Raw genomic sequence first — 26409 nt, 5'->3', positions numbered from 1 at the left:
AATGGATGTTAAAACTTTGTACACGAGTATTAAGCATGAAGATGGCCTTTTAAGTATGAATTATTTTCTATACAACGATCAGCTAATCCTCTGACTCCCAGTAATGTGTTGGAAATGGCTGAATTTGTACTAGGTAAAAAAATATATATTATGAGAAAGATTTGTTTCATCAAACAAGTGGGATTGCAATGGCTTCCCATTTTGTACCCTTGTAGGCCTCATTGTTTATCGGCTGGTTTGAGAAAGAGCATTTGAAAATAGAAGACCTTGTTTTGGAATACCAAGTTCTTTTATGGCTAGGGTTCATTGATTATATTTTTCAAATTTGGAAAAAGAATGAAGATGAATTGTATATATTTCAAAAGTGTTTGAACCACAATTCAATGAATGGGGAATTAATCTTAATCTAAGAAGCAAATCTTCTCCATGCGTCTATGAGATTTGTATCAGAGAAATTAGTATCAATAGTAGGGTTCACAGGAATCCCACATTAGTTAACAGCATACTGCACTATGACTCGGCTCATCCTATTCATCAAAACACTAATATTCCTCATGTTGAGCTTTTAGATGACGATTATAAGAAGGACGCAACAAATAACAGAAAACACTTTCTAGAAAGAGGTTATCAGGAGAACGTTTTGAAATAGGTCTTGCATAGGGTCAGTGATACTGCGAAAAATGACTTGCTGTACAAACACAAGGTTTCTTGGAAATCTAAAATTATATCTGATAAACGCTCAGAGAGATTTGTCACTTACTTTTAACAGTGAAAGTACCAGAGTTATTGAAATATGTTTAAGGAAAATCTAAAGTGACTTTCAAACTTGGTAAATCTTGATGAGAGGAGTACTTTATATACATGGATTTCACAAATGTGGAAATTGCATCTGTTGTCCACATACAGAAGGGAAAAAAAACTGTCTTTTGGGACTGTGAAAGGGTTAAGAGTTACCCGATTAAGGAAAGTTTAAATTGCAATAGTAATGAATGCATATATGTAATAACTTGTGCCTGTTTAAACAAGCATTTGCAATGCAATCGGTCTCACCATTGGGACCTTATATGTATTTAGCTATGCAGCACATTAGCCTGGGTGCTGAAACATCTACTGTTCTTTAACATGGAGGGAAAGTAAGCACCAAACTACGTGACACGCCAGCTATGGTAACACATGGAGAGAAATAGTGCCTTTCAGTAAGAAATGGTATAGTCCAAAGCTCTGTTTTTAATATAAAAGTAGGACCTTCGGTGGTCAGATCACTGAAAATACAAGATTTGAAAAAAATATTATTGTCTACGGGTGCTCATGGAAGACAATTTCTATGGATTGGAATCTAGAGAATGCTAAAGTGATTCTGGTATTTTACTGACCTCTGCTGGTCGGTTTCTAACAAGAAAGTTAAATAGAGGCAGTTGCCAGAAACATTTAAAAAAAGAAAGACACTCAGCAGAAAGCAATTCTGGTATTTTAGTGACATCTGCTGGTCGTTTTCTATCAAGACAGTTAAATAGAGGCAGTTGAACAGAAAGAAAGTCCGTAAGCGGAAGCAGACAAGTCCTAGGGATGATCTCCAGAGCCCACAAAGTACATACACAGATAAGTATATAATAAGTATATGCTAAAGTATATACAAGAGGTCTTGAATGCTCAACCTAACAAGCATTTGCAATGCATTAGGTCTCGCATTTACGCGAGTTTGAGTAATTGACATTGCAAATAACAATGCCTATTGGCATTGTCATTTACAATGCCAATAGCTTTAACTCGTGTAACTGCGAGACCTATTGCATTGCAAATGCTTGTTATCTTAAGTGTTTTAAGCCACGCCCTTAATTACATTGGCTACTCCCCTTTGAGAGACCCCCAGTTTTTTCATCCCACTTAAAGCCCTGCTTAACACTCATAAGGTCCCAAAGGCAAGACCTATTAGCTATGCCAATGCTTGTTTTTCAAAAATGCAGCCAGGAAGCTTCGCAGAAAGGTTTCATTTTTTCCAGTCAATGTTTTCGTTTTACAATGGAAAATAATTCTCACAACCTCCTTCTCTCAATGTAGATGTGTCAGTAAGTTTGCTACGTGGCGGATATTTCAATTACCTCTTCTGCAAAGTACCAAGGCATACATTTTGAAGCGATCTCGAAAGAACGTATTTCAGAAAACCAATATCGCCGAAGCCAACATACAGGCCTCCTACTTACTGCTCTTTTATATAATGTAGCGAACTGTAAAGCGAAGGTAGTACCTAAGGTCTTGATAAAGTAAATGTTTACTCTTCCTCGTAGTCCCTCCCACCTCTTCGCCTCAGAGCTGTGTGGCCGTAGTTTGAAAGTCTGGGCCAGAGGAGATGTAATCTAGCCTTGATTAAGAAACTCAAGTGTACCCCCAGCGGGTGAAGCGAAGATTTGCCTGCTAATGTCCTGTGAACCGATGCTAATGAGACCTTCAATATGTAAATCAGGGAGTTCAAAGGGGACTACGGGGTAGAGAAGCTGCGGGTGGCAGCTCGTCGCCGAGTGAGTGTATTACTGCCAATTATCAGGGTCTTCTGATAAACCATGCCTGCTGTAGGATATGAGCTCTGCAGACTGCCCTCCCAGGGCGGTGTCCAGCCCGGCGAGATAAAGCCCCAGAGTCAGGAGAGGGGCATTTGTGGAGCTTTTCTGGCGTAATGTCCAGAGCTGCCGTCTTCAGAGGGAGGGAGCCAAGTTCGAGTCTGGGCATGGGCTGTAACAAAACAATTAATGAGTCACTGTGTAACGTAACTGCTGCTCATGTAAAGCCCTCCAATACTTTGGGGTCGAGTTCGTGCGATATAAAACTGCAATTTTTTTTTTTTCTAAAAACAGAAGAACCATCCATCAAGGTGTCAGATGTGGCAACTTGGTCCCCTGATGTAGCGAAATGCACATACTGATGTTAATCTTCGTATGTGGGACACCGGGAGTAGACATCGAATTATCCTCCTATGGAGGAAGTGATAGGAGGTGCATACTGTATTAGGAGAGTCGTAAAAACGCTTTGTTATGATATAATAAAGCCAAGTCCCTAACAGCCTGTTGGACTGCGGTTGCTGCTCCAGAGTCATGTTTGCTGTACTGTGCAGACAACAGTGGCGTAATGCAAAACAAGCGCGCACTGAAGCTGACGAAGTGGGAGTGGGGGAGTGGGGGCGGGCACGCAGGCTGCCAAATGGTGCGCTGAAAGTGATCGCGATCGCGATCACATCACGGCGAAAGTGAAAGCAAACGAGTGCTTTCAGGCCTCCAAATGGTGCGCGCGCCCGGACGGTGCACATGCACTGTACTTTTGAAATATTGCGTCATCTATCGTTGTGTTGACTGGACAGTTTTAGTGAGCAGCATTGCTCACATGGCCAAGTACGCCGCAATATTGCATGAGTGTCAAAAGCACAGTATGTAATAATGTTAACATTAAAAGCTTATGATCCTGGCAAAACTTGTGCTGTGCAAATTCGCAATGTAGTTTAATGGCACGGCAAGATGCAAATGTCTTTGAGAGTCACAGTGTCAATATTGTGATTACGTATGAATTGCAAGAAAAGGGGGGATGGCAAAGAGGTTCTACATTATTCTTGGAATCTGAAGGAAATGTATAAATGCTGTAGGATTTATCCAGTAGGCTCCTGGCTGCCCTTGTAAGTCGGCAAGGATTCTCATAGTAGAAGCTGTCTGTGACTGACAGCAGTGGAGAAACAGACACATTGGTGAAGCAGACACTGCTCTCATGGGATGCTGCATGCTGCCCCTGATGCCCTCTCCGAAGAATTTATTTTGGCACTGCAACCCTCGTCCTTGCAAGTGTACAAATAGAAGTTTCCTCCCAGCAGGCCTTTTGGGCACTTGCAACACCAGCTCAAATTAAGCACTGCTTGCAAACATCCTCTGTGCTGGATTGATACATCCTGTAAAGACCAAATAAGTGGCTGTTCACGTCGCAATGCTTCGCTGTGATAACACCCGCCTAACAGTGTAGCTGTCATTGGTGCAGCAGGGGCAGTGCCACTGAGGTCCATAGTCTTGAGGGCCCTTTAAACCCTGTAAATGCTGTTGTATATTACTATCCCAACGGCAGTCAAAGTGGCTATTTTCCATGCTTCCACTAGGGCCTGTGGCATCCTCACTACGTTACAGACCCAGACAATAATACATCAGTCTCAACATGTTCCTTAAGAAGTGTTCGATGCTCGGGGGTTTCAGCCTCGCGCAAATTAACAAGCAGGCAGCAACCCTTTCTGTGCCAGGCAGTTGCACTCAACATTTTTTGCTTACCTTTATTTGAGAATGTGCGCTTCAGGAATGTGCTTTGTGGTGCACCACCATGTTTACTAGCACAACACAAATTCCATGTGTCACGAGATAAATTAACATATTTTGTTTTCATTTCACTGGTTGAAATTCCATTCTGAAATCTGTGGAAAGGCGTTTTGCTAGTTTCAGTTGCTGCACTGGGTTTTACAGCATTACGTATTGTATGCCCAGTAGGAAAATATAAGGGTAATTTTACAAGTTAACAAAAAAATATGTAGTAGAAAGGCACTGGCACGATAAACAGTTTAAAAATGCAAGCAACTCGATTTAGCTGGAAATGTCTTCATAGCAGATCTTTAGATGTTCAAAAACTCACATCCCAGAAAACATTCACACCAGGTGCAGAGAAATAAAACAAACTTGTATCGGTGTAGACTTGTGTTTAGATGAGAATATGTCAAAATAATATTTTTTCAGATTCTCTGTTAGACACAACTTAAATGTGCAACAGCTGCCGAAAATGTAATATTCGCATCTGCGTTTATCACAAACCCGGGTGTGTGCACAACTTAATGATTCGGCATAACAATGACTGAAATACGACGACAGCTGTGCAAACGACGGTGCACAAATCAGTGTTTGCATGACAGCATATTGTTTCTGACATGGCTCCTTGACGTGTGGCACATTTTCCACATGATGCACACGGACATGTACAAATTGTTCTTTTACCCCACCCGTGCACACGTCTAGAGGGGTTGAGAGGGGTGTCACCCTGGTCCACTGTATTCACCACCCCTCCACGGAATCAGGAGGAAAGCAGAAGTCAAGAACTGTCACAAAGAACTTGAAAATGGACCAACGCTCGACCCCATCCCAAAATAGATCGTGCAAACAGCAAAGCGCCTGTTTTGGGGAAAAAGTAGGATGGAACTGTGATATTTTTGTACATTATGTAACTAGGCCCTTCAGAAGCCTGGGAGGGGCAGGGGTCATTATTCTACAGGCCCCGTGCATGTTGAGAGCCCGTGTTCATACTGTATTAGGAGAGTCGTAAAAACGCTTTGTTATGATATAATAAAGCCAAGTCCCTAACAGCTTGTTGGACTGCGGTTGCTGCTCCAGAGTCATGTTTGCTGTACTGTGCAGACAACAGTGGCGTAATGCAAAACAAGCGCGCACTGAAGCTGACGAAGTGGGAGTGGGAGGGGGGAGTGGGGGCGGGCACACAGGCTGCCAAATGGTGCGCTGAAAGTGATCGCGATCGCGATCACATCACGGCTAAAGTGAAAGCAAACGAGTGCTTTCAGGCCTCCAAATGGTGCGCGCGCCCGGACGGCGCACATGCACTGTATTTGGAGGCCTGAAAAGCCACTGTTTGCACTTCCAAAACTCGCTTACTATAAGTCTCGCCAGAACAGCGCTAAAGCGCTGGTCAGGCGAGACCTAAAAATGATGTGGGGTCCACTATGAGACGGGTGAAAGAAAGATGGACGGAGCACCTAAGGACTTTGAAAAACCCAAAGGAGAGATACCCAATGTCTCTGCATCTTAAGTTTTCTGACTGTAAGGGTAAACTGGGATGGGTGGGTGAAAATCCAAAGAGATTGCATAGTCATCAATTTTAGCAACCCCCTGACTGTACAAGCAATTGCAGGCCAGTTTTTTAGCACCCATGCACCGCGCACTGAAGTCCGAGCTCATACTCTGGACTTTTTCTATCCAGGCAATCACATCCCGCCTTGGACTCCAGTACACAGGGCCCCAATAAATATATTCCAACCCTATAGCAGGTCAACCCCTTAGACCTCTTTCTAACATCCCAGTGGCAAACAGATATGGGCCCCTCAGGGAGGTGGATTGACTCGGGTTGCGCCACAACCCTAACATTGGGATGGGGGGGTTCAAGTGGGGGAGCAGGGGGTGAATACTAGTGGGCAACAGACACCGCATACCCACAGTAGCAACGAAGATGAACCAGGGGACCAACAGCTCTCATCTCTCTGGGGACCCTTAGATCATAACGAAATAGGTGTAGCTATGCATAATAATCAATCTTTAACTCCTCTGGATCATGTAACCCCTAGCCTAGCTAGGAGTGCCCCTACAACGGAAGAAGCTGAAGTAATCCCTATAGCTCAGCCAGCTGTTATCCGAAGTCCTAGTAACAACTGTCATGATGCACTTGGTGGCAATCCTTCCGCCGTTCATAAGCTAAGGATTCTATCATGGAACATCGCTGGAATAAAAAATAAACTTCACTGCCCAGATTGGGGACAGTTCGTTGGCACCCACGATGTGTGTATGTTTCAGGAGACTTGGGCAAGAGAGGATATAGTGAGGGGGGCTATGCAACCTTCAACGTGCAGGCCACCTCAGGGGGCAGAGGCAGACCCTCGGGGGGCTTATGCACCTGGGTTGCTACCCACCTGGATTGCACTGCGGTTCAGTTGAATACCGCATCCAACGATATCCAGTGTATTGTACTTTCCCCTCCAGCTTAAAACTTGCTCTTATTAACATCTATTCCTGTCCTGTAAACATCACACAGGTATCCCCGACCATAGACTTACTTAACACCTTCATCACTACAGCACCCCTGAATGCTAGCTTGATTATTGGGGGAGACCTTAACTGCCAATACAAGCCCCTGGCTGCCCCTACTGATGCCCCCTCTAGCGATGAGGATAGTCTTTGGCTAATCCCTGATCCTCAATTTCCACCGGCCTGGACTCCTCTGGTGCTCCAGATAAATGCAGTCTGACCAGCCAGGGAAGCTAACCTTTAACAGACCAGGACAATCTTCCCTGCTGGATTATATTTTAGTGGAGACAAGCATTTGGCGGTGGGTGGTCGACTTCGCTGTCATGCTAAGACTTTACAGTGATCATTACGCCCTGATAGTGGAGATGGAGCCTCCAGAACTTTACAATCCCACGACTATTGGCACCCTTGCAGGTACCAACTTAACACTTGCCAATATTCGAAGGAAAATCAGGTGGGGAAAACTCAAGCAGTCACCAGATAAGGCAGACGCATTATATTCTCTAGTCATCCCGTCCTTAATGGAAATGGAGTCGGCTGCTGGAACACTCAACAAACCATTAGTAGACTAGAGGCCCTGCATGAAGAACTGTCAACAAGCCTGACCAATATTTATAACCCTGTGACACATTCTAAGCCCAACAAGGCTACGAAGCAAGCCTCTTGCCGCAAGGCAAAGGGTGCCCTCATAGATGCCATTAAACATAAGGATAGATCCTTAATCAAATCAAGCAAGGCCGAGTATCCAGATAGTGTCAAGCTACCCAAGAAGAATTGGGGGCTTGAAAGGTGGGATGACATTAAGGCAGCACTCTTTAATAGGGACATGAAGAAGTTTTGGTCATTAGTGAGCGCAGACGGCAGTATAGAGAATTCAGCGTTAGAGCCAAACATCGCTGCATGCGCATGGAAGTTGCACTTCCAAGTTCTCTATTCTACTGAGGAACCCACAGAGCCCAAAGACGCAGCGTCTTTAGCAACTTTAGGAATCCCAATGAAGACCCCCAATGGATTACTCTCAAAGAAGTTTTCAACGTAATTAAGAAGCTCCCCCTAGGAAAGGCCCTTGGTTTAGATAAGATCCTTGGGGACTTATTCATGTAGGAACCTAACATCTGGGAACCCTAACTTTGGGCAATATTTAACGCTATTTTGTTAGGCATGAGGATCCTGGATACGTGGCTAGAGGCTGAAATCTTCCCAATCTTCAAGAAAGGCTCACCCCTCTTGCCCTCCAACTATAGGCCGATCAGCCTGATAGATGTCACCCAGAACTTGTTCGCCAGGATCCTCCTTGAGCGACTCCACTCTTGGATGGAAGAGAGTGAAGTTCTGAGTGCGCATCAGGCTGGGTTTCGGAAGAATATTTCCACCATTGATCAGCTCTTCAGGCTCCAACTATTATACTGGAAGACTGTGTCAATAGAACGTGGCAGCCTCTAGTTGATATTTGTTGACCTTAAATCGGCTTTCGATCTGGTCCCCCGAGCCAAACTGTGGGAGGTTCTTGAGCAGCTGGGTATCCCGCCCTACCTGTTGTCACTGATTATGCGATTGCATACAGGCAACTTTGCCCAAGTCAGATATGGGAAATCCGGAGAATTGACCCCCGCTTTCCAGTTAACAGTGGAGTGTGTGCTGGCCCCAACCCTGTTTTGCCTTTTTATTAACGCGCTGGTGGCCCAATTAAACGAAGTAGCGGACAATGACGCCCGAAGCTGGTGTAAGGTAGGGTGCCAGCAATGATGTTTGCGGACAACACTTTGCTGTTGTCTAAGTCCCCTAAGGGCATTCAAAGGATCCTGGACAGTTTCTCTTTATTTTGTAAAGATCGAGGGTTGGAGATTAATACAACAAAGACCAAATTCATAGTCTTCAACCCAGACAAAACATCTCGCCCAAACCCCTCTTTACATGGCACCTTGTTAGAGAGGGTGACTGTCTTTGAATACCTTGGTGTCACGTTGTCCAAAACGTTCGAATGGGGCCCACAACTAGACAAGGCAGGCTTGAGGCTAGCGCAGATGGTGGGGGGAATCACTAAAATCTTTAGGAATTCCCTATACAAACCGCCTGGCCCGGTTGCTGAAATATATAAAGTACAAGTAAGGAGTGCTGTAATGTACGGGGCGGAACTATGGGGTCACCGCCCTTCTGTCGGATTGGCCAAAATAGAGAACCAATTTATGAGAAAGCTCTTGGGCTTACCGCCTAGCACTCCCCTCATTCCCCTGCGCCTGAATCTAGGAATCAAACTCATTGCAGAGGAGATCGGACTAAGACCACTGACCTTCTGGTGCAGACTGCGGGCGACCCCTGAACTAGCATCTTACCAAACCGAACTCAAGGGGGTCCTGGGACTTTCGGGGGCTGGAAAATTGCCATGGTTCAAGTACATCAAAGACGCATGCACCAGAATAGGCATGCCTAACCTGTGGAGTAATCCCGAGGAGGTGTCCCCAATAATATCTCGACTTCAATTTGTAAGAGCATATAGATCGCTCAAACAAGTCGATCTGCAGGGGAACACCAAACTCGGGCACTTAACGGCTGATTTTCTTAACATGAAAGCAGAGTATCATTTTGAGCCTTTTCTGGATGATATACAGCCCTTTATGACTAGGAAGCTGTATATCCAGTTTAGAACAGGGACCCTCCCGGTTAATGCTTTTACGACTAAATGGTCAAAAGATCCCTCTGTTGGGTGTCCCGCTTGCAACAGTTGTGATGAGACCGACATTCATGTTCTTTTTTTTGCCCTGGCTACAAATCTGCCAGACGGCATTGGCTCATACCATTATGTAGAAACATGGGCTGTACACAGTGTTTGGAGGTGTATAGAATTCTAAGATCTGACACCCCGCCCCCATAGTTTTTTGCCGATTCCTTAATTCTATGTGGCACAGACGTAGGGCCTTTTTTAATACATCTCAGCAACTGTAAAAAATGTCCCCCGCACTCGTCGTTTTTAGTTTTAAAATTTATCTGGTTTTAATCATCCTCGTTTTTAACTGATGTAAAGATATTGAACAAACTAAAATGTTTCTCTGGCTATATTTTATAACCTGTTATCAATGAAATTTCATCTCTCGTCTTAATAGAGCTATATATGTATACGTATTTTTTTTACTTTTTATGGCCTCTGATGACCGAAATTGTTTGTTGAGAGAGTAAACTGGATGGCATATGATTTGTAGCTATTGAAAGCATGCATAAGCACAGAAAAGCAGAAAATAAAGGAGCAGAAATTGAGAGAGCGGGAAAGCGTTTGGATTTTTAAATTCAAATCTTTTACTCATGGTTTTAACAGGGATGAAGAGCAGCATTATTTTTTAAAGGCACATTGACTCTGTAATACTAGCCGTTCTGTTTGTACAGCTTTCTTCTCCAACTCATATTTCCATGGATACCATATCTAGGAAGCTCAGAGAGAGTTGACATTGCATTTTACATATTCATATCTTGTTCCCTATGACCCTCCCTTTTGATTACATATTCGGATTGACTGTTTGTTTTGATATGAGCATTTAAGATTTTAAGAATTAAATGTAGAGGGCAAAATATGCTATTATGTACTGATTTGGTTTTCTTTCAAGATGCTGAATATGCATACGAAGAACTGGTTATTGTGCTAAAGACCCACTGAACACATGTTGCAGGTACCACTTTTCCAGTCCATTGTTCCCTTTTGGTTGATATATGTATAGGGTTGGTGAAGAAAGCAAGGAATCCAGATGAGGAGCAGGTTAGCAATCTAGTCTATTGCTCTTGGAAGGTATCGTGATCAGTCCCAGAATTGCTCTGTGAATGGCAATATGAGGGAAGGGTTGTAATGTCATGTGAGGAATCTGCATAAGTATGTACACCACTTTATCAGAAGGCATTTATCATGCCTGCGAGTTGTGGAGTTGTGCATTTAATACTATCAGTTGGATCTAACTGGGTTGATTTGGAATATTTGGATGCTTGTTGTTATGAGATATGGGAGTCAGAATGCACATGTTACTCCGACATGCCGATTATAGGATCATATGCGTTTAAAAGTGGTGAGGTTGTGTTTTTTCTCTGCACTTTTAATGGGTTTTTATGGACTTTTAGGATACGGCCCCTTAGAAAATTGCTGCTGATTTATTTGTGTTGAACTAGAGTATACACAGAGAATGGTGATCTGTCATAACACTGGAGGCAACATTCTCCGCAATATCTCGATTTAATAAATCCAAGCGTTCTCTGATTTTATTTTTCATAGGTTACGAGTAGGGTGTTGTTGGATTTTAAGAAGGAATAGGATAAGTCCTTTTTGCTGGATAATCCTGATTCAAATTTCCTCACATTTGGTTTATTGGACATGGATCTTCCTAGTTGCTTTTTAGTTTTATGCATATATTAAGAAAAGTGGATTTAATAGATGTTCTTTTTGTTTCTTCAGTCTGGCAATAAAGCTACATAAAGTATTTTTTTCCTTTTATTGTTATATTGTCATGTGTTCCCTATATAGCTCACTGTTGTTTTCCCTATGTTAACCTAACTATGTACATTGTAAGCTGCATTCACTGTGCACATATTGCCAAATATTACTTTTACGTTTGTGCCACATTGTATTTTCACACATAGGCAGCACATGTTTTTGTATTTTGTTCCCTTCTTGGGATTTAGTCAGAACAGCTCATGCAAGGTCAAACATTATTGCTCCTTGCTATTCTCTGTGGTCGGACACTAGCACATAAACATAATAGCGAAACCCAGCTTCTGTTTTTGAACACACATGTTTTATCATATAACCTGGGACTTGTTGCTTGATAATACAGAGCGGAGGACTTGCAGGCAAAGACAAAGTCCTGAGACGAATGGGCTGTGTCAGCTGAGATGTAGAACATCCATCTATGTATGCCAAGGTGTGGGGTTCGTCATTAATCCCAGAGATCTATAAATCACTTTGCTTATATAGTGGCGGTGGGCTTAGGCAAATCTGTCAGCTAATATGACAGTGATTTTTATTGTATATGGTCTTTCAGTCATGCTAATGACATTACTGACCTGCATATATTTTCCAATTGTGGCACAATTATTGCATATTAGAGCATGATAGTTTCAATAAATATTATAAGCTTCCTTCATGCCTCTTTTCTATTTAAAAGGGGATGACCTGCAACCGCAATCCCTGGAAGAGTCGAGAGTGTTGTGTTCTGGGGTGTCAAATCACTTGCCTCTCTGGGAAGGTTAGGAGGGCAAGTGAGGCACTATCAGCTAGTCGGATTCGGGCCCATAGGTACTTATGCGGTATGGGGACTCAGTCCCTACATACTAACATTGTATGGTCCCATGCATAGTTCTGTTCCTTAGCAGAATCCCTGCAACAATACTGGATGGACAGGTAACCAAACACATTTTTTTTAATTGTCTTGCACATAACTTTATTTGAGCACATTATTAGAGGCTCAGTATAGTGAAAATGTATTTTCCACAACTTTTCAGAACTACTGTTATTTTAATATGAAGAGAAATGCAAAACTTCATGATGGAGTTTAACCACTTTATGTATCCGCACTTTCACACAAAATGAGGGTCATATAAACTATTATCAGAAATCATCTGAATGATCCTTTCTAGAAAGATCGATCATCCTGTCATAGATGCTTTAGAGCAGTGGTTCTTAACCTTTCGACTGGTGTGGACACCCAACGAATCATAACTGGAATAAAAGGAATCCAATGAGTCATTACTTGAAGCTGGAGTTCCCCCGACCTACGCAATTTCTTTGATTTGAACTTCAAAACAAACACAGAAATAAGTACACAACTAACAAAGTCTCAAATATGGAAATATTTTGTTTAATTCACAATCAAATATAGAAAAGGTATTTAAATGTTAATTTTGCTTATTATTTGTATAAACTTTGTTAATTTTAATTTATTAATTTTAATATTATTTCATTTTATAAAGCAGTCGCGGACCCCCTGGGGACCTCAGACCACAGGTTAAGAACCACTGCTTTAGAAAAACAGTCATGCAGTTCTACTTTCTATTCACTGTTTTTTTCTACTTGTTAATATTGGGTATTGTTCTTTAGCATGCCACAAAGTGACAGGTTTTGTCGGACAAAACACGGGATTGCTATCTTTACCTGTTCTTAGATTAACTTTGCTATGGATCTGTTCCCATGTTTTTGGTTCCAACATCATTTTGATACATTTCCTCTGATGGGGTTTTTCACAAATTATCCCTTTGTTTTCCAAGACTTATTTATAATGAATCATAGATAAATTGGTACCTCTTATCTCTTGAATAGTGAAATTATTTTCTTGAAATTGTATCAAAAGTGTTGTTTGTTAAAGTATTTTTTGCTTACCTTTCTTTTACCTTGTTACTAATGTGACATTTTTTTGTTCGGTATTTGTTGTTAATTCAAGCCCTGATGAAGTGAAATATGAATTTAAAATGTAAGCTGAACCAGTTGGGTTTTGGAAAATGCTACTTACCAGTATGCATCTGTTCTTGGCATGAAGAGCTGCAGATCCACACACTAGCATTAGATCGCCATCTGGTGTTGGGCTCGGATGCTTGCACCTTGTTGTTGTCTTGGAAGAAGTCTTTGTAGTCACGAGATAGGTGACTCCTCCCTTGGACGATAGTGCGCATGGGCATCAGCACCATCCTTAGATTGTTTTTCACCATAATGGAAAATGATGGAGTTAGTAGAAAGAAAAAGATGTCCATGTGTGTATATCTAAGTAAGATAGAACTGGAACAGATACAGGTCCCGGAGAGGTGGGTGGGCGTGTGTGGATCTGCAGCTCTACATGCCAAGAACAGATGCATACTGATGAGTAGCATTTTCCGTTCGAGGCATATGAGCTGCAGATCACACACTAGCATAGACTGTACAGCAGTAGCTCCCCTAGCGGTGGTCACCTGTATCGTTTGCAGTAGTTTGAAAGAGTTTTAAGAACAGCTTGGCCCACAGTAGCTTGTTGCTTGGCTTGCACGTCAACACAATAGTGTTTAGTGAAGGCGTGTGTTGTAGACCATGTTGCTGCCTTAAAGATGTCTTCTAGGGGAATGTTCCCTAAGAATGCCATGGAGGCCCCTAGTTTGCGTGTGGAGTGCGCTCTAGGGGGAATTGTCAACGTGCGTTTAGCATTTTGGTAGCATATTTGGATACATTTAACGATCCACCTTGCACTCCCAGCTTTGGAGATGGGGTTACCTTTATGCGGTGGGGAGAAAGCTACGAACAATTGTTTAGTCTTGCGAAAGGATTTAGTTCTGTCAATGTAATAAAGTAGGGCTCTTTTTACATCTAGGGTGTGTAGAGCTCTCTCTGCTATGGAGTCTGGGTTTTGAAAAAACACTGGTAACTCCACCGATTGGTTAAGATGAAATGGAGAGATGACTTTAGGAAGGAATTTTGGATTTGTTCTGAGAACCACATTGTTACGATGTATTTGTAAGAATGGTTCTTGTATGGTTAAAGCCTGGATCTCACTTACTCTTCTAAGAGAGGTGATTGCAATAAGGAAAGCTACTTTCCATGTGAGGAACTGCAATTCGCATTTATGTAGAGGTTCAAATGGGGGTCCCATGAGCCTAGTAAGAACAATATTTAGATTCCATACTGGAGAGGGTGGCAACCTGGGAGGAATGATTCTTTTCAGGCCCTCCATAAAGGCTTTAATTGCAGGGACTCTAAAAAGTGACAAGTGTTGTCTGTTTTGTAAATAAGCAGCAAGTGCTGCTAGATGTAAACGTATGGATGAATATGCTAGATTACATCTTTGCAAGTGTAGTAAGTAGCAAATGATGTCCAGGATGGAGGCATCCAGTGGATCAATATGGTTGTTAGTGCAGTAAATGGCAAATCTTTTCCATTTTGCAGCAGAGCAAGCTCTAGTAGTAGGGCGTCTGGCTTCTTTAATGATGTTCATACAGTCTGGTGGTAGGTTAAGGTAACCGAACTCTAGGACTTCAGGAGCCAGATCGCCAGATTCAGCTGACCTGGATCTGGATGTCTGATCTTTCCATGGTTCTGTTAACAAGGATGGGGACAGGCGTAGTTTTTAGTGTAGAACTAGTGAGAGTTCCAATAGTGTTGTGAACCACGGTTGGTGTACCCATGTGAGAGCTACAAGGATTAGTTTGAGAGACTGTTGCCGGAGCTTGCGTACCACTAGTGGAATCAGTGGTAGTGGCGGAAAAGCGTATGCAAATCTGCCTGACCAGTTCAACCATATCGCATTGCCCTTGGACAATGGGTGTGGAAACCTGGCGGCGAAGGTTGGGCATTTTGCGTTTGGGTGTGTGGCGAACAGATCTATGTCTGGTTGGCCCCACATTTGGAAAAATGGTAGAAGAACTTGGGGATGTCGTTCCCATTTGTGAATCTGCTGTGTCTGTCGACTTAATAGGTCCGCAATCTGATTGTGAACTCCTGGAAGGTGTTCCGCATGTAGGTATATATTTTGTGGTATGGCCCATCTCCAAATGTTCTGTGCGAGCTGGGACAGCTGCAGAGAATGTGTGCCTCCCTGTTTTTGTATGTAATACATGGCTGTCATGTTGTCCGTCCGGATCAGGACAGCTTTGTTTTGTAGATGTACTTGGAATGATTTTAATGCAAGAAATATTGCTAGTAGTTCCAGGTGATTGATGTGGAGCACTTTTTGTTGAGTGGTCCATTTGCCTTGAGTTGTATGCCCGAGGAGATGGGCTCCCCATCCTGTGAGTGATGCGTCTGTTGTGAGCACTATCTGTGGAACAGGTTTGAGGAACGGCCGCCCTTTGGATAAGTTTGTGGTGTTCCACCACTGCAGAGAGTGATGTGTGCGGCTGTCTACCAACACCAGATCTGTAAGTTGTCCTTGAGCCTGATTCCACTGATGTGTTAGACATTCCTGTAAGGGACGCATTTGAAGTCTTGCATAAGGTACAATAAAGATGCAAGATGCCATCATGCCTATGAGTTGCATGAACACTCTGGCTGGGAGAGAGTGTTGGGCCTGAAATTTTGGGGTGAGGGTTTGTTTACTGGCTATCCTGGCTGGACTGGGATATGCCAGAGCTGTGGAAGTGTTTATTGTGGCCCCTAGATATTGGAGTTTATGAGAGGGCCGGAGATGCGACTTCGTGTAGTTTAGTGTGAACCCCAAGTTGTGTAATGTTTGGATGGTTTGGTGAGTGTGTTGAACACATTGGTTGAATGACTTGGCTTTTAATTAGCCAGTCGTCCAGATATGTGAAGACATGGATCTGTTGTTTTCTCAAATGTGCTGCTACCACCTCAAGACATTTTATGAATACTCTGGGTGCGGTGGTGACTCTGAATGGAAGGACTTTGAACTGATAGTGTTGTCCGTCCACTACGAACCTTAGATACTTCCTGTGAGCAGGATGTATGGGAATGTGGAAGTAAGCGTCCTTGAGATCTAGTGTGGCAAGGAAGTTGCCTTGTTGCAACAGTGGGAGCACTTGTTGGAGAGTGATCATGTGAAAATGATCTGAGTGTATATACAGATTGAGGAGTCTGAGGTCGAGTATTGGTCCTAGAGTCCCGTCCATTTTGGGTATTAGGAAATACAGCAAGTAAACCCGTTCCTTCATGTGGTAAAGGAACAGGCTCTATTGCGTGCTTTTGAAGCAGTGAGAGAACTTCTTGTTTCAAGAGCGTGAGATGATCTGTGGACATTGGATGCTGCTTGGGTGGTATGTGTGGGGGGGTAGCTGTAAGTTCCAGGCAGTAACCATACTGGATAATCTGTCTTACCCACTTGTCTGTTGTGATGGAATTCTAGACAGGTAGAACGGTGATAATCTTCCCCCGACCGGAGTGGAATGGTCTGGGGGGAGTGGAGGGAAGTCACTGTTTTGTAGTAGGGGCGGTGCGAGTGTTGTTGTTACCTCGGCCTCTCCCTTTATTGTTATTTCCTCTGTATCCACCTCTAAAATATCCTCTATTGGGGGATGTTTGTGTAGTGGTTTTAAAGGAAGATGAGGTGTCTGTGCCCATGTTCTTGGAGGCTCCTCTGTAAAAGGAACGATGAAAGGAGCCACGTGTTTGCGGAGACTAACGCTCCCATGGACTTAGCAGTCTCTGTGTCTTTCTTCATTTTTTCAAGAGCAGTGTCTACAGCCGGGCCAAATAGTTGTTCTTGGTTGAACGGCTGGTTCAGGATGGTTGTCTTGACCTCTTGCTTAAAGCCTGAAATGCGCAGCCAGGCATGTCGTCTGAGGAGTATACTGGTATTGATGGATCTAGAGGCGGTGTCTGCTGCATCAAGTGCGCATTTAATTGACGCGTTTGATATTAGTTTGCCCTCTTGGATGAGATCATTTGCCTGAGTTTTGTATTGGTCAGGCAAATGCTGTAATAGGGTTTCCAGTTGGTCATAGTGGGCCCTATCATATCTAGCCAGCAGTGCTTGCGTATTGGCTATGCGCCAGTGATTGGCGGCCTGCGCAGCTACTCTTTTGCCAGATGCGTCCAGTAATTTGGATTCCTTATCTGGGGGTGGTGCATCCCCGGAGGTTTGTGAGTTGGCGCGCTTTCTAGCGTTGGAAACTACTAGAGAATCCAAAGGCAGTTGTCCCTTAATGTAAGCAGGATCTTCAGAAGCAGGTCTATATTTTGTATCTATCCTACGATTAAGAAACCTGGCACGTACGGGATCTTTGAACACGTCAGGGGCATGTTGACTCCTTTAATCATTGGTAATATTTGCACTGTTTTTTGGGACTGTTCAAATGTCCTCCTCTGCTGTGTCTGAGTGCATTTTCACACCGTGCAAAACGGCAGCCCTACTAAGCAATTGTCCAAAACTAATATTATCGTGGGAGGTCTGGTAAATCTATTGGGACAGTGTAATCCCAATCATCTTGTGGTGGGTCGTCTGGATCTGTGAATGGATCAGGGTCTCCCCCTGCCCCTAGGTCATCATCATCATCATCATCCTGTGGTAGTGTATGTGTTGGAGAAGTTACAGGCAGAGGTGGTGTAACAGATTTAAGGATAGGAAGGAGGTTAGAAGGACATAAAGGAGAAGAAGGAGGCATAGGTGATGTAGCAGAGTCCTTCTTCTTCACAGGCTCTGGAGGGGCATGTGCGGTGTCTAACTTCCTCTTCTTGCATGGCACAGCTGTGACATGTCCTGTTTTAGGATTAATATAGATCTTTTTCTGCTTAGGATCGATAAGATCCAGATGAAAAAGTTCCTCTTCCTCGATGACGCTTTCGGTGTCGATTTTTTCGGTTTCGAGCAGGGCTGTTGTTGAGTTTTATGCTCTTTGGCCTTAGGAGGCGTGGTAGAATCCTTCGGCTTCTCTTTCGGTTCCGAGGATTTCGGTTTCGGAGCCGAGGCGGGATCTTTAGGCTTAGAAGCGTTCAAAGCCGGTTTATCCACGGGTCTCGAGGTTTTCGAGGCCGGTTTGTCTTTTGAGGGAGTTGGAACCGATTTCGGAGCAGAGTGATCCTTTGGCTTCAGTGCTGAAGGTGCCGGTGGGACAATTATATGCGGTTTGCTCAGTCCCGAGCTACCGGAAGGCTTGTCTTTTTTCTTCAGAGCTGGGCACACAGGCGGGGCTTCTGAAGTGTGTTTTCGATCGCGACTGGGGCCAACAGGCGAAGTCTTGACCAGTGCCTTTTGTTTTGGTGATGGGGTTGGGGTATGGGCAGTAGTACTCACTCGTTTACCATGAGTGATGGGGTCATCTGAGTCTTCCGCCTCCGACATGATTTTGAGATCCTCAGAATCTTCTTCTGGGACATCCGGGCCTTCATCAAAGATGTCCTCTGGTTCTGGAGCTGATCTTTGTGCCATGAGGTGATGTCGAGCCCTTCGATCCCGAATAGTCTTCTTCGATCGAAAGGATCCGCAGGCTGGACAGCTTGACTTGTCGTGTTCTGGCAAGAGGCACAGGTTTCAGACCTTATGATGGTCACTGTGCGGGAACTTTGCACCACACTGGGGGCATTTCTTGAATGGCGTCCTTTCCATGAGCCGTAGGCCTTACGGCGTCGATAGGCCCAGTGGCCCGCATTGATGACTGGAATCGGGCCGATGAAAGGCGCGTCGAAGATATCGATGTTCGAAATCAATCCGAAGAGTTTGTGAAAATTTTGCTCGCCGAAATAGTTTGAAATGGAAGTTTTGAACCGGAGCGCAAAAGTTGCATCCGAACCCAATGGCGGAAAAAAACAATCTAAGGATGGAGTTGATGCCCATGCGCACTATCGGCCAAGGGAGGAGTCACCTATCTCGTGACTACAAAGACTTCTTCCAAGACAACAACAAGGTGCAAGCATCCGAGCCCAACACCAGATTGTGATCTAATGCTAGTGTGTGATTTGCAGCTCATATGCCTCGAATATAAACTTAGCAATAATAAACAATCATAAGTCTGACTGGATGTGTGAAGAACTCCATCTTTGAAATGAATCGATGGACCTCGAAACAACTGGTCTTTTACTGCCCATTTCTCGGTAGCTTTCCAACCCGTGCAGACCTAATGCTACCCGCTTGTTTCCATCTGCATTCTGCCGCTTTCATCCCTCACTCCCACTTATATTCCATCAAACAAGTGTGATCTGAGGTTCTAAATTAGAACTGTGTAGTGTTGCCCCTTCTGCATCACATGCTGCAGAGTTGATGGACAATATGCTGAATAAATCAAACATTCATCTCTAGTCAAGAGATCTGGGTTCTTTTGTTCACTACGCCACCCCAGTTTGGACCCAGCCCTATGTAAATCAGCCTTGACACTGTTCCTCATGGGAACAGTTCAGCCCAAACTGCCAAGCTGGGCCCTCCCTGGACCGGAAACAGGCTTTCTGGGACCGGTTTCGGGGCAACACTCGTCATCAGCCAGGCTAGCTTGAATCCAGTGGCACAGCGAGCATGGGACCCATATCTGGGCATACCCATCCCACTTAGGGCGAAAAATGCTGCGGCAACAAGTCATGGATGGAATCCTGAATAGATCAAATATTCACCCCCAGTCAAGAGATCTGTGTTAAATCCATCGTTCTTTTGCTCACTACGCCACCCCAGTTTGGACCCATATGCAAATCAGTCTTGACCCTGCTCCTTATGGGAACAGTCCAGTCCGAACTGCTAAGCTGTGTCCTCCCTCCCTGGACTGGAAACAAGCATACCGGGACCGGTTTTGGGGTATCACCCCTCATCAGCCAGGATCGCTTGAATCCAGTGGCAAAGTGAGCAAGGCACCCACGTCTGGGTATACCCTGCCAACTTAGGGCGAACAAAGCAAACACAAGGAGATGATGGACAGAGCGCTGAAACTTTTCAGACACTCACCCCAGTCACAGATCTGGGTTGAATCCATGATCGTTCTTTAGCTCACTTTGCCACCCCAGTTCAGACACAGCCATATGCAAATCAGTCTTGAACTGTCCCTCATGGGAACAGTCCAGCCCGAACTGCCAAGACAGGTCTACCCCGGTCCCGAAACAAGCATCCTGGGTCCGGTTTTAGGCTAACCCCCTCATCAGCCAGGCTAGCTTGAAATTAGTGGCTAAGTGAGCAAGGGACCCACGAACAAAGCAAACACAAGGAGATGATGGATGGAGCACTGAAACTTTTCAGACACTTACCCCCAGACACAGATCTGTGTTGAATCCATCATCATTCTTTAGCTCACTTTGTCACCCCTGTTCAGACCCAGCCATAAGCAAAGGGACCCACATCTGGGCATACCCATCCCACTTGGGGCGATAAATGCTGCTGCAAAAAATGATGGACAGAATGCTGAATAAATTAAACATTCTGCATCACAGCCCAGTCAACTCACACAGTAGCTGTGTGACACACTTTTTTTCTTTTAATCATCACATGGGCACTCAGTGAGGAGACACTATCACACATTGAGGTGAAAACCCACGCACATATTAGGTCTCCAGCTTAGGTGTGGATGCTCTGAACAGCTGGGCTCCAATTAAAACTTCGCCAAGGAATGGAAAGTCATTCCAGATGAGTTGCTTATTACTGTGGGAGAAGGCAGGTGGGACTGTTTGGGAGGTGATGGGAGGCCAAAACCCCACTGTCCAGGGGCCCTGTCCCTTCTCTCTATTATGCACTTTCAAAATTATTGTTTTCAGGCAATTTTGTGGCAATCCTGACAAAGGCGCATCCTCGCTCAAACAAGCGAAGAAGATTCAATTTCTGCCAATATTGGTTTTTATTGTGTTTTTAATATGTCGTTCATATATTGAAAAATATTGCCGATCTAAAGATTGTATTTCATAATATCGCAATTTGGATGTTTTTTTATGAATGAAGATCGTTTTATACTACTATTGAACTCAATTAATTGAAATTAAAAAACCTTTTTATTGCATTTCTTCCTTTTTGGTTCTTACACTGAGCTTACGTTTAGTTATTACTTATTTTGTCATAGTATAATGTTTGACAAGTTTATCATTGCCTAGGAATTTATTGTCGATTGGAGTTGCCTTCGTTGCCTTGCACTGCGCACTTTCAAGATTGTGATTGTAGTTTGCATTTCGTATGAAAAAGGCTTTACTGCTCCTTAATCTTTAATCTGGTGCCCCTTTGCACGTCCCCCTACGAAGGCCTCCATCTACTGCACTGTACTGCAATTACATTTATATAGTGCTTACTTCCCCTGATGAGGCGTCAAAGCACTTTATGGCAGGTAGCACGCTACTCCTAAATTCAAAGGTTAATGGTTAATCCAGTGGTTCTTCTTGATGGTTAATGGGATTAGTCATTTTCTCAAGGAAAGGCTTGCATGCATTTATTGTCTCCGTGGAAGATCACGTTAATGGCTGTTAGGTGTGAGTATTACATTGAGTTTGTGAAAATTGTTGGTGGAAAGCATAGAATGGTTAGCGGAGGTGAGTTACTGTTAAAATGCAGGGATATGTTTTCCAGGAAGGAGAGGTTATGATCTAGAGGATGAGGTGTGGGCTGTTTGTATAAATGCAATAAATGAGAGTAAAGCAGACAGGCATGCACCAGAGTAGGTAACACCTAGAGAGAGTAGATGTTGCAGAGAATGGAGAATGGGTAAGAAAAAATGGAGAAGGAACAATCATATCTTTTAAAGCAAAGTCAACAATTCATGCGAGGCTTTAGGAGTAAAGGGGGAGAAGGGTTTTAGGAAAGCATGTCATCTCGGATGTACCAACTGTCGAAGAAGGATAGGCGGCTGTCACATGTGGGAAGGTGCCAATAGCTGCAGCATCTTTGGGTTCTGTTTCACTCTCGACATTGTTGAATCTTTGTTCTTTGAAAAGTAACATTAACAGTAAACATTATTCCCAATGTTTTCAACTCTATACTCTGCTCTTTTTAACATTAGGTGCTATGCTATTAGGGAAGTCCTTTGGGTTTGACAGGCAAGATTTGGAGGAGTGAATCATCTCTGCGATTGGAAGTGATCCCTCCGTTAGGCCTGGTTCTCCCCTGATCTCAGGAAGGGGATTTTGTAAGGAGTTTGTGCTGATTTGATTCTCTTAGAGGGTAATACACGTGTAATCCCTAAATACAGATTCTTAATTTGATTTGTGTGATACTGTGTGACAGCCGTTCCCAAACATCTGTCAGACTGCTGCTGCAAAAGGACATTAGGGGGAGTAGAGTCAGAGAGGGTGGCAAAGTCCTGACATAGCTTTGTCCTTGCTCATCTTCAGACATGACCTATAGATTAGCCAAAATCAAATATCTGGCTAGAGCCAAATCCCAGCATGCTTTGCCTCAGTCACCTACAATGCCTGGGTTAATCTCCACTGATAAATCAGCAGCAACTGTGGGTTCGGGGGGGAAGAGATGATGGATGTGATCTGCTTTGTTTATCTTGAGTGGTAGTAGGAAGGGGTGATAGGCCTTATATCGGATGCGGTAACCGATTGTGAGCAAAGTAATAAGTGGAATGTGTCTGAACTTACCTGGAGCGAAGGGGATGTCAGAGAATACATCACGAATGGTCCGCCCTACAATTTGATATCCAAAAGACGTTTCATCATAGGGACTGACGGGAAGAGGTTCAAAGGCATTCTTAATAGTAATTTTCACTCTGTCATCACTGATGACGTGCTTCACAGTGTCAATTACCTAGAGAAAGAAAACAAGGTGAATAGGCTTTCCTTTCTTCAATATCTATTTGTTATCAATTCCAGTGGAGTTTTTTTCAGTGCTTTCAAAAACTATTACATTTTTTTTTTTTTAAAGTTATCAGGGTTTACACTTTTTGGTCCAAACAAAATTGCTGAGATTATGGTCTTTTCAATGCTTAGAGCGAAATGCCCTTTTTTCACCCGTTCATTCCTTTTGTAAATTATTACTAGTTCTTCCTTCTCCAAACTCACTGGTTCACACCCTTTCCTTAAATGTGTTCTTCCATGTAACTTTCATTATCTCACCTCTCTGCCAGTCTAAATTGTCAGTAATCAGATACCTCTTTTCAGCAGTCCAGTCCCAATTCATGATCAGTATGCGCATGAATGGAGATTTGGTGCCATTTCATTAAAACAGGAAAGATCTACTTTATAAAGATTTTCAACTCTGACATTAAATGTATGTAAACTGTGGTGTACTCTCTACTAGGTTATTGTACGCTAGTGTCACAATGTCCTGTTCTGTGGCTCTACATACCAAGAAAAAGCGGGACTAATAAATATATTATTTCTGATGGATCTAGGCCTATTTTTGCTGTACCTGGTCATAGGGTAGAAAACTGCTAGGATATTACTACTGTTAGCTATAACGACTTTGGTGACAAAAAACTGTGCTGTTATTTGAAGCAGCTGACGTAATAAAGCAATTTCATGAACTGCAGGATGTTTAGAGTCGCTCTCAAGTGCAGTTCACACAGGGTATGAAATCTATTGTACACTGTTGGCGTAGTGTCTGTGGATTGAGGTGTAATTGAAAGCCAGCACAAGGACCTCTTAGCACTGGTTTTTACCACTCATGTGGGTGGGCTTTGTTTCTTTGAAAGCAGTGCTGGGACTGTGTGCTCAAGGCACTTTAACTTTGTGTTCTGTGCAGTGTGTCTAGTTCCAGGGCATTTTCTATTGAGCAGGAAAGAGTTAATGAGCACAGTGCAATGTGTTTCCATGAATTGTAGTCCGCGTGCTTTGTACAGGCGACGTTGCCAAGTGGCGAGCCTTGCTTTGTCCTCATACATGTCAAGCTTCATTTCGACACTGAGGCAGTAGGAATGAGAGTTGAACTCAGTGATCATCTGGCTGCATCATGCACACATCCTACTTCACTGCACAGACTCAGAATAGGTTCTTACACCTGTTTATGCTTACATTGCTCTGACATTTTTCTGATATTGCATAGACTAGTAAACATGGAGCAGTGCGAGCGTCTTCATTTTCTGAGTGAATACACCAACTCATAGATGTTCAGCATTAATGTATGTGCTAAAAGCAGCATGGTTTCCCCAAAAACCAAGGCATGAACTTCGGTGCCTGCACATACGCAACGTAGATGTTCATGCTTTGGCCCCTAATCATTTTGAATATAGGCTGCAGCTGATATGGACATGCTCGTCACACCGCCACGATCTACACCTAACCAGTGGAGCGATGGGTGGACATCAATTCAGTAAGTACCCGCATGCACGGTGATTTTTGTTTCCACAATCCTGATGTGTGAGCTTTCAGATCCAAAACGTTGTCCTGCTCTCAGAAGAAGCGTAGCATCCTTTTGACATGGCCTTGATAGCAGCAAAACAATAGCAACGCATTGGAAACTCAAGAGGACCCATTGCGAGTAGATTGGTCATGGGCGGAGCGGACCACACTAATGGCCCTACGCTGCAGACATGATAAGGACTCCCCGTTGGACACATGGGACAACAATCTTGCTACCCGTTGAAGGTAAATTTAACATTCGACCCCCTTAAGATGGCTGCTTCATATACTGTGGATTACTTCATAAAACAAATATTAAGTGTTGTCAGTGATGCCCAATGGTTTACCCCGCCTTTTGATTACATACAATGCCTGCTTGCTGGGGTGTGGGGGGAGTGAAGAGGATACTGGTTTTGTTAACTTTTAGTTTCTCTTCATTCTCACTGGTTAGTGGAACTAGGACAAACTCGTTTTGGGCGCATTACATGTATGCTAGATACATGATACTAGCAGGCATGATTCTTATGGCATACACTGCTTTTGTTAATGCATATTATCATGGTCAATAAAAAATGAATAAAGAAAATCAAAAATAGCACCCTGGAGGTGGCACATGTCCTGAACTGAGAAACTATTCATATTCAGCTGCAAATCCTCTGGCCACTACACACCAACATGCAGTAACAGTGAACAGCAGCCATGTGAGGAGAGCCCTGCTTTAGAAACAGGGGTGGAAGTAGTTCCTGGTTGTCCTGAGACCATGTGGAAGGTCACTAGGGCATAACAATTACTTGCATGTGTCATAGTAGAAGCCCCAATGACTGGAAAGCTCTTGGGGGTAAGGGCTGCACTTATACTGATTGATCTCAGGGATGCAAAAATTCAGCAAACTCCTGTTTTCCAGTTTGTACCGATAAACAAACTATTCACACGACTCAATAAGCAGATCCACACCAATTTATAAAAATAACATGCATCTTTGTATGTGTATAGGGACCAGAATCAATACGATCAGGTAAGTCCGTTTTGCAAGTTAAATATTAAGCATTTTAAATTCAACACTTTTCAGAAGCTGCAATGTTATCCTATGGGAGGAAAAATAAGTACAGCATCCAGGTACAGTAGAGCCACTTACAAGACCAATCTCCGGGACTTAAGGTGAGTATCGGGCAAGGTCCAAGGCAGCACCAGCAGGTCAACTCCAGCGACACTGGGGCGGCCGGGTGCAGTGGTGCAATACAGCGTTGGGTGCCCAACATGAGCGAATGGGGATCGGTCCTCATGAAAAGAGGCTGCAAGTTTTGACTGGAAGACCAGTCGGGTTGACCCCAGAGGAGGGTTCAAGTCTTGCGATGCTAGGAGACGTCGGGACACTGGTGGTCCTAGTCTCCAAGTGCAAGAGCAGAGGTGTTTGAAATGTTGGGTTTCTTAGTCCATTAGCACTCGTGTTGGAGGGGGCCTGCAAACAGAGGCTGCATGCGACGTCAGGGAGTTCACGAGGGGTGAACCCAAAGTGGACTCAGCCTCCTGAGGACTTGGGGACCAATTGTACAGTTTTGGGAAAGAGATCTGGTAGGGGGGACCTGGTTAGTAGGAACCAAGTACACATCCGGCTAAAATCATATCAAATACCAGGCAAAAGTGGGGGTGACCATGCCAAAAAGAGGCACTTTGCTAGAGTCATTTTATTAATTTGTATTCTATTTTTATAATTCGGTTTGGGATTTTTATGGTTTTACATTCTGACTATCACTGTTTTGGTATTGCATAAATACTTTACGTATTGTCGTACGTTAGGCATATCTGCACTGTGCCATAGTGGATATTTACTAGGGGGTTGTGGGAAGGGTAAATAGTGATTTTAAGGTTTCACCCCGTCAAAGGTTGTGTAAAAGGTTGTGATTATTCCTTGAGGTGGGTAGTCACCTACACCAAATAATACAATTTCATACACTTTTAAATTCTGATCCGCAGGGT

General features: G+C 43.7%; 1 protein-coding gene across 3 annotated transcripts in view; it reads right to left on the bottom strand.

Moving 5' to 3' along the window:
- The window catches only part of LOC146771208 (N-fatty-acyl-amino acid synthase/hydrolase PM20D1-like), a 207938-nt gene that overhangs the window by 26882 nt on the left and 154647 nt on the right, over positions 1-26409 (bottom strand). For all 3 annotated transcript variants that reach the window (XM_085640295.1, XM_085640294.1, XM_085640296.1), the window contains one exon: positions 22735-22900. In XM_085640295.1, coding sequence (XP_085496421.1) covers positions 22735-22900 — 166 coding nt within the window. The remainder of the gene's footprint in view (positions 1-22734; positions 22901-26409) is intronic.

The sequence above is a fragment of the Triturus cristatus genome, unplaced genomic scaffold (genome assembly GCF_964204655.1).
Source record: "Triturus cristatus unplaced genomic scaffold, aTriCri1.1 SCAFFOLD_255, whole genome shotgun sequence".
Classification (NCBI taxonomy): Eukaryota; Metazoa; Chordata; class Amphibia; order Caudata; family Salamandridae; genus Triturus; species Triturus cristatus.
This window is presented reverse-complemented; position numbering and strand designations above follow the sequence as displayed.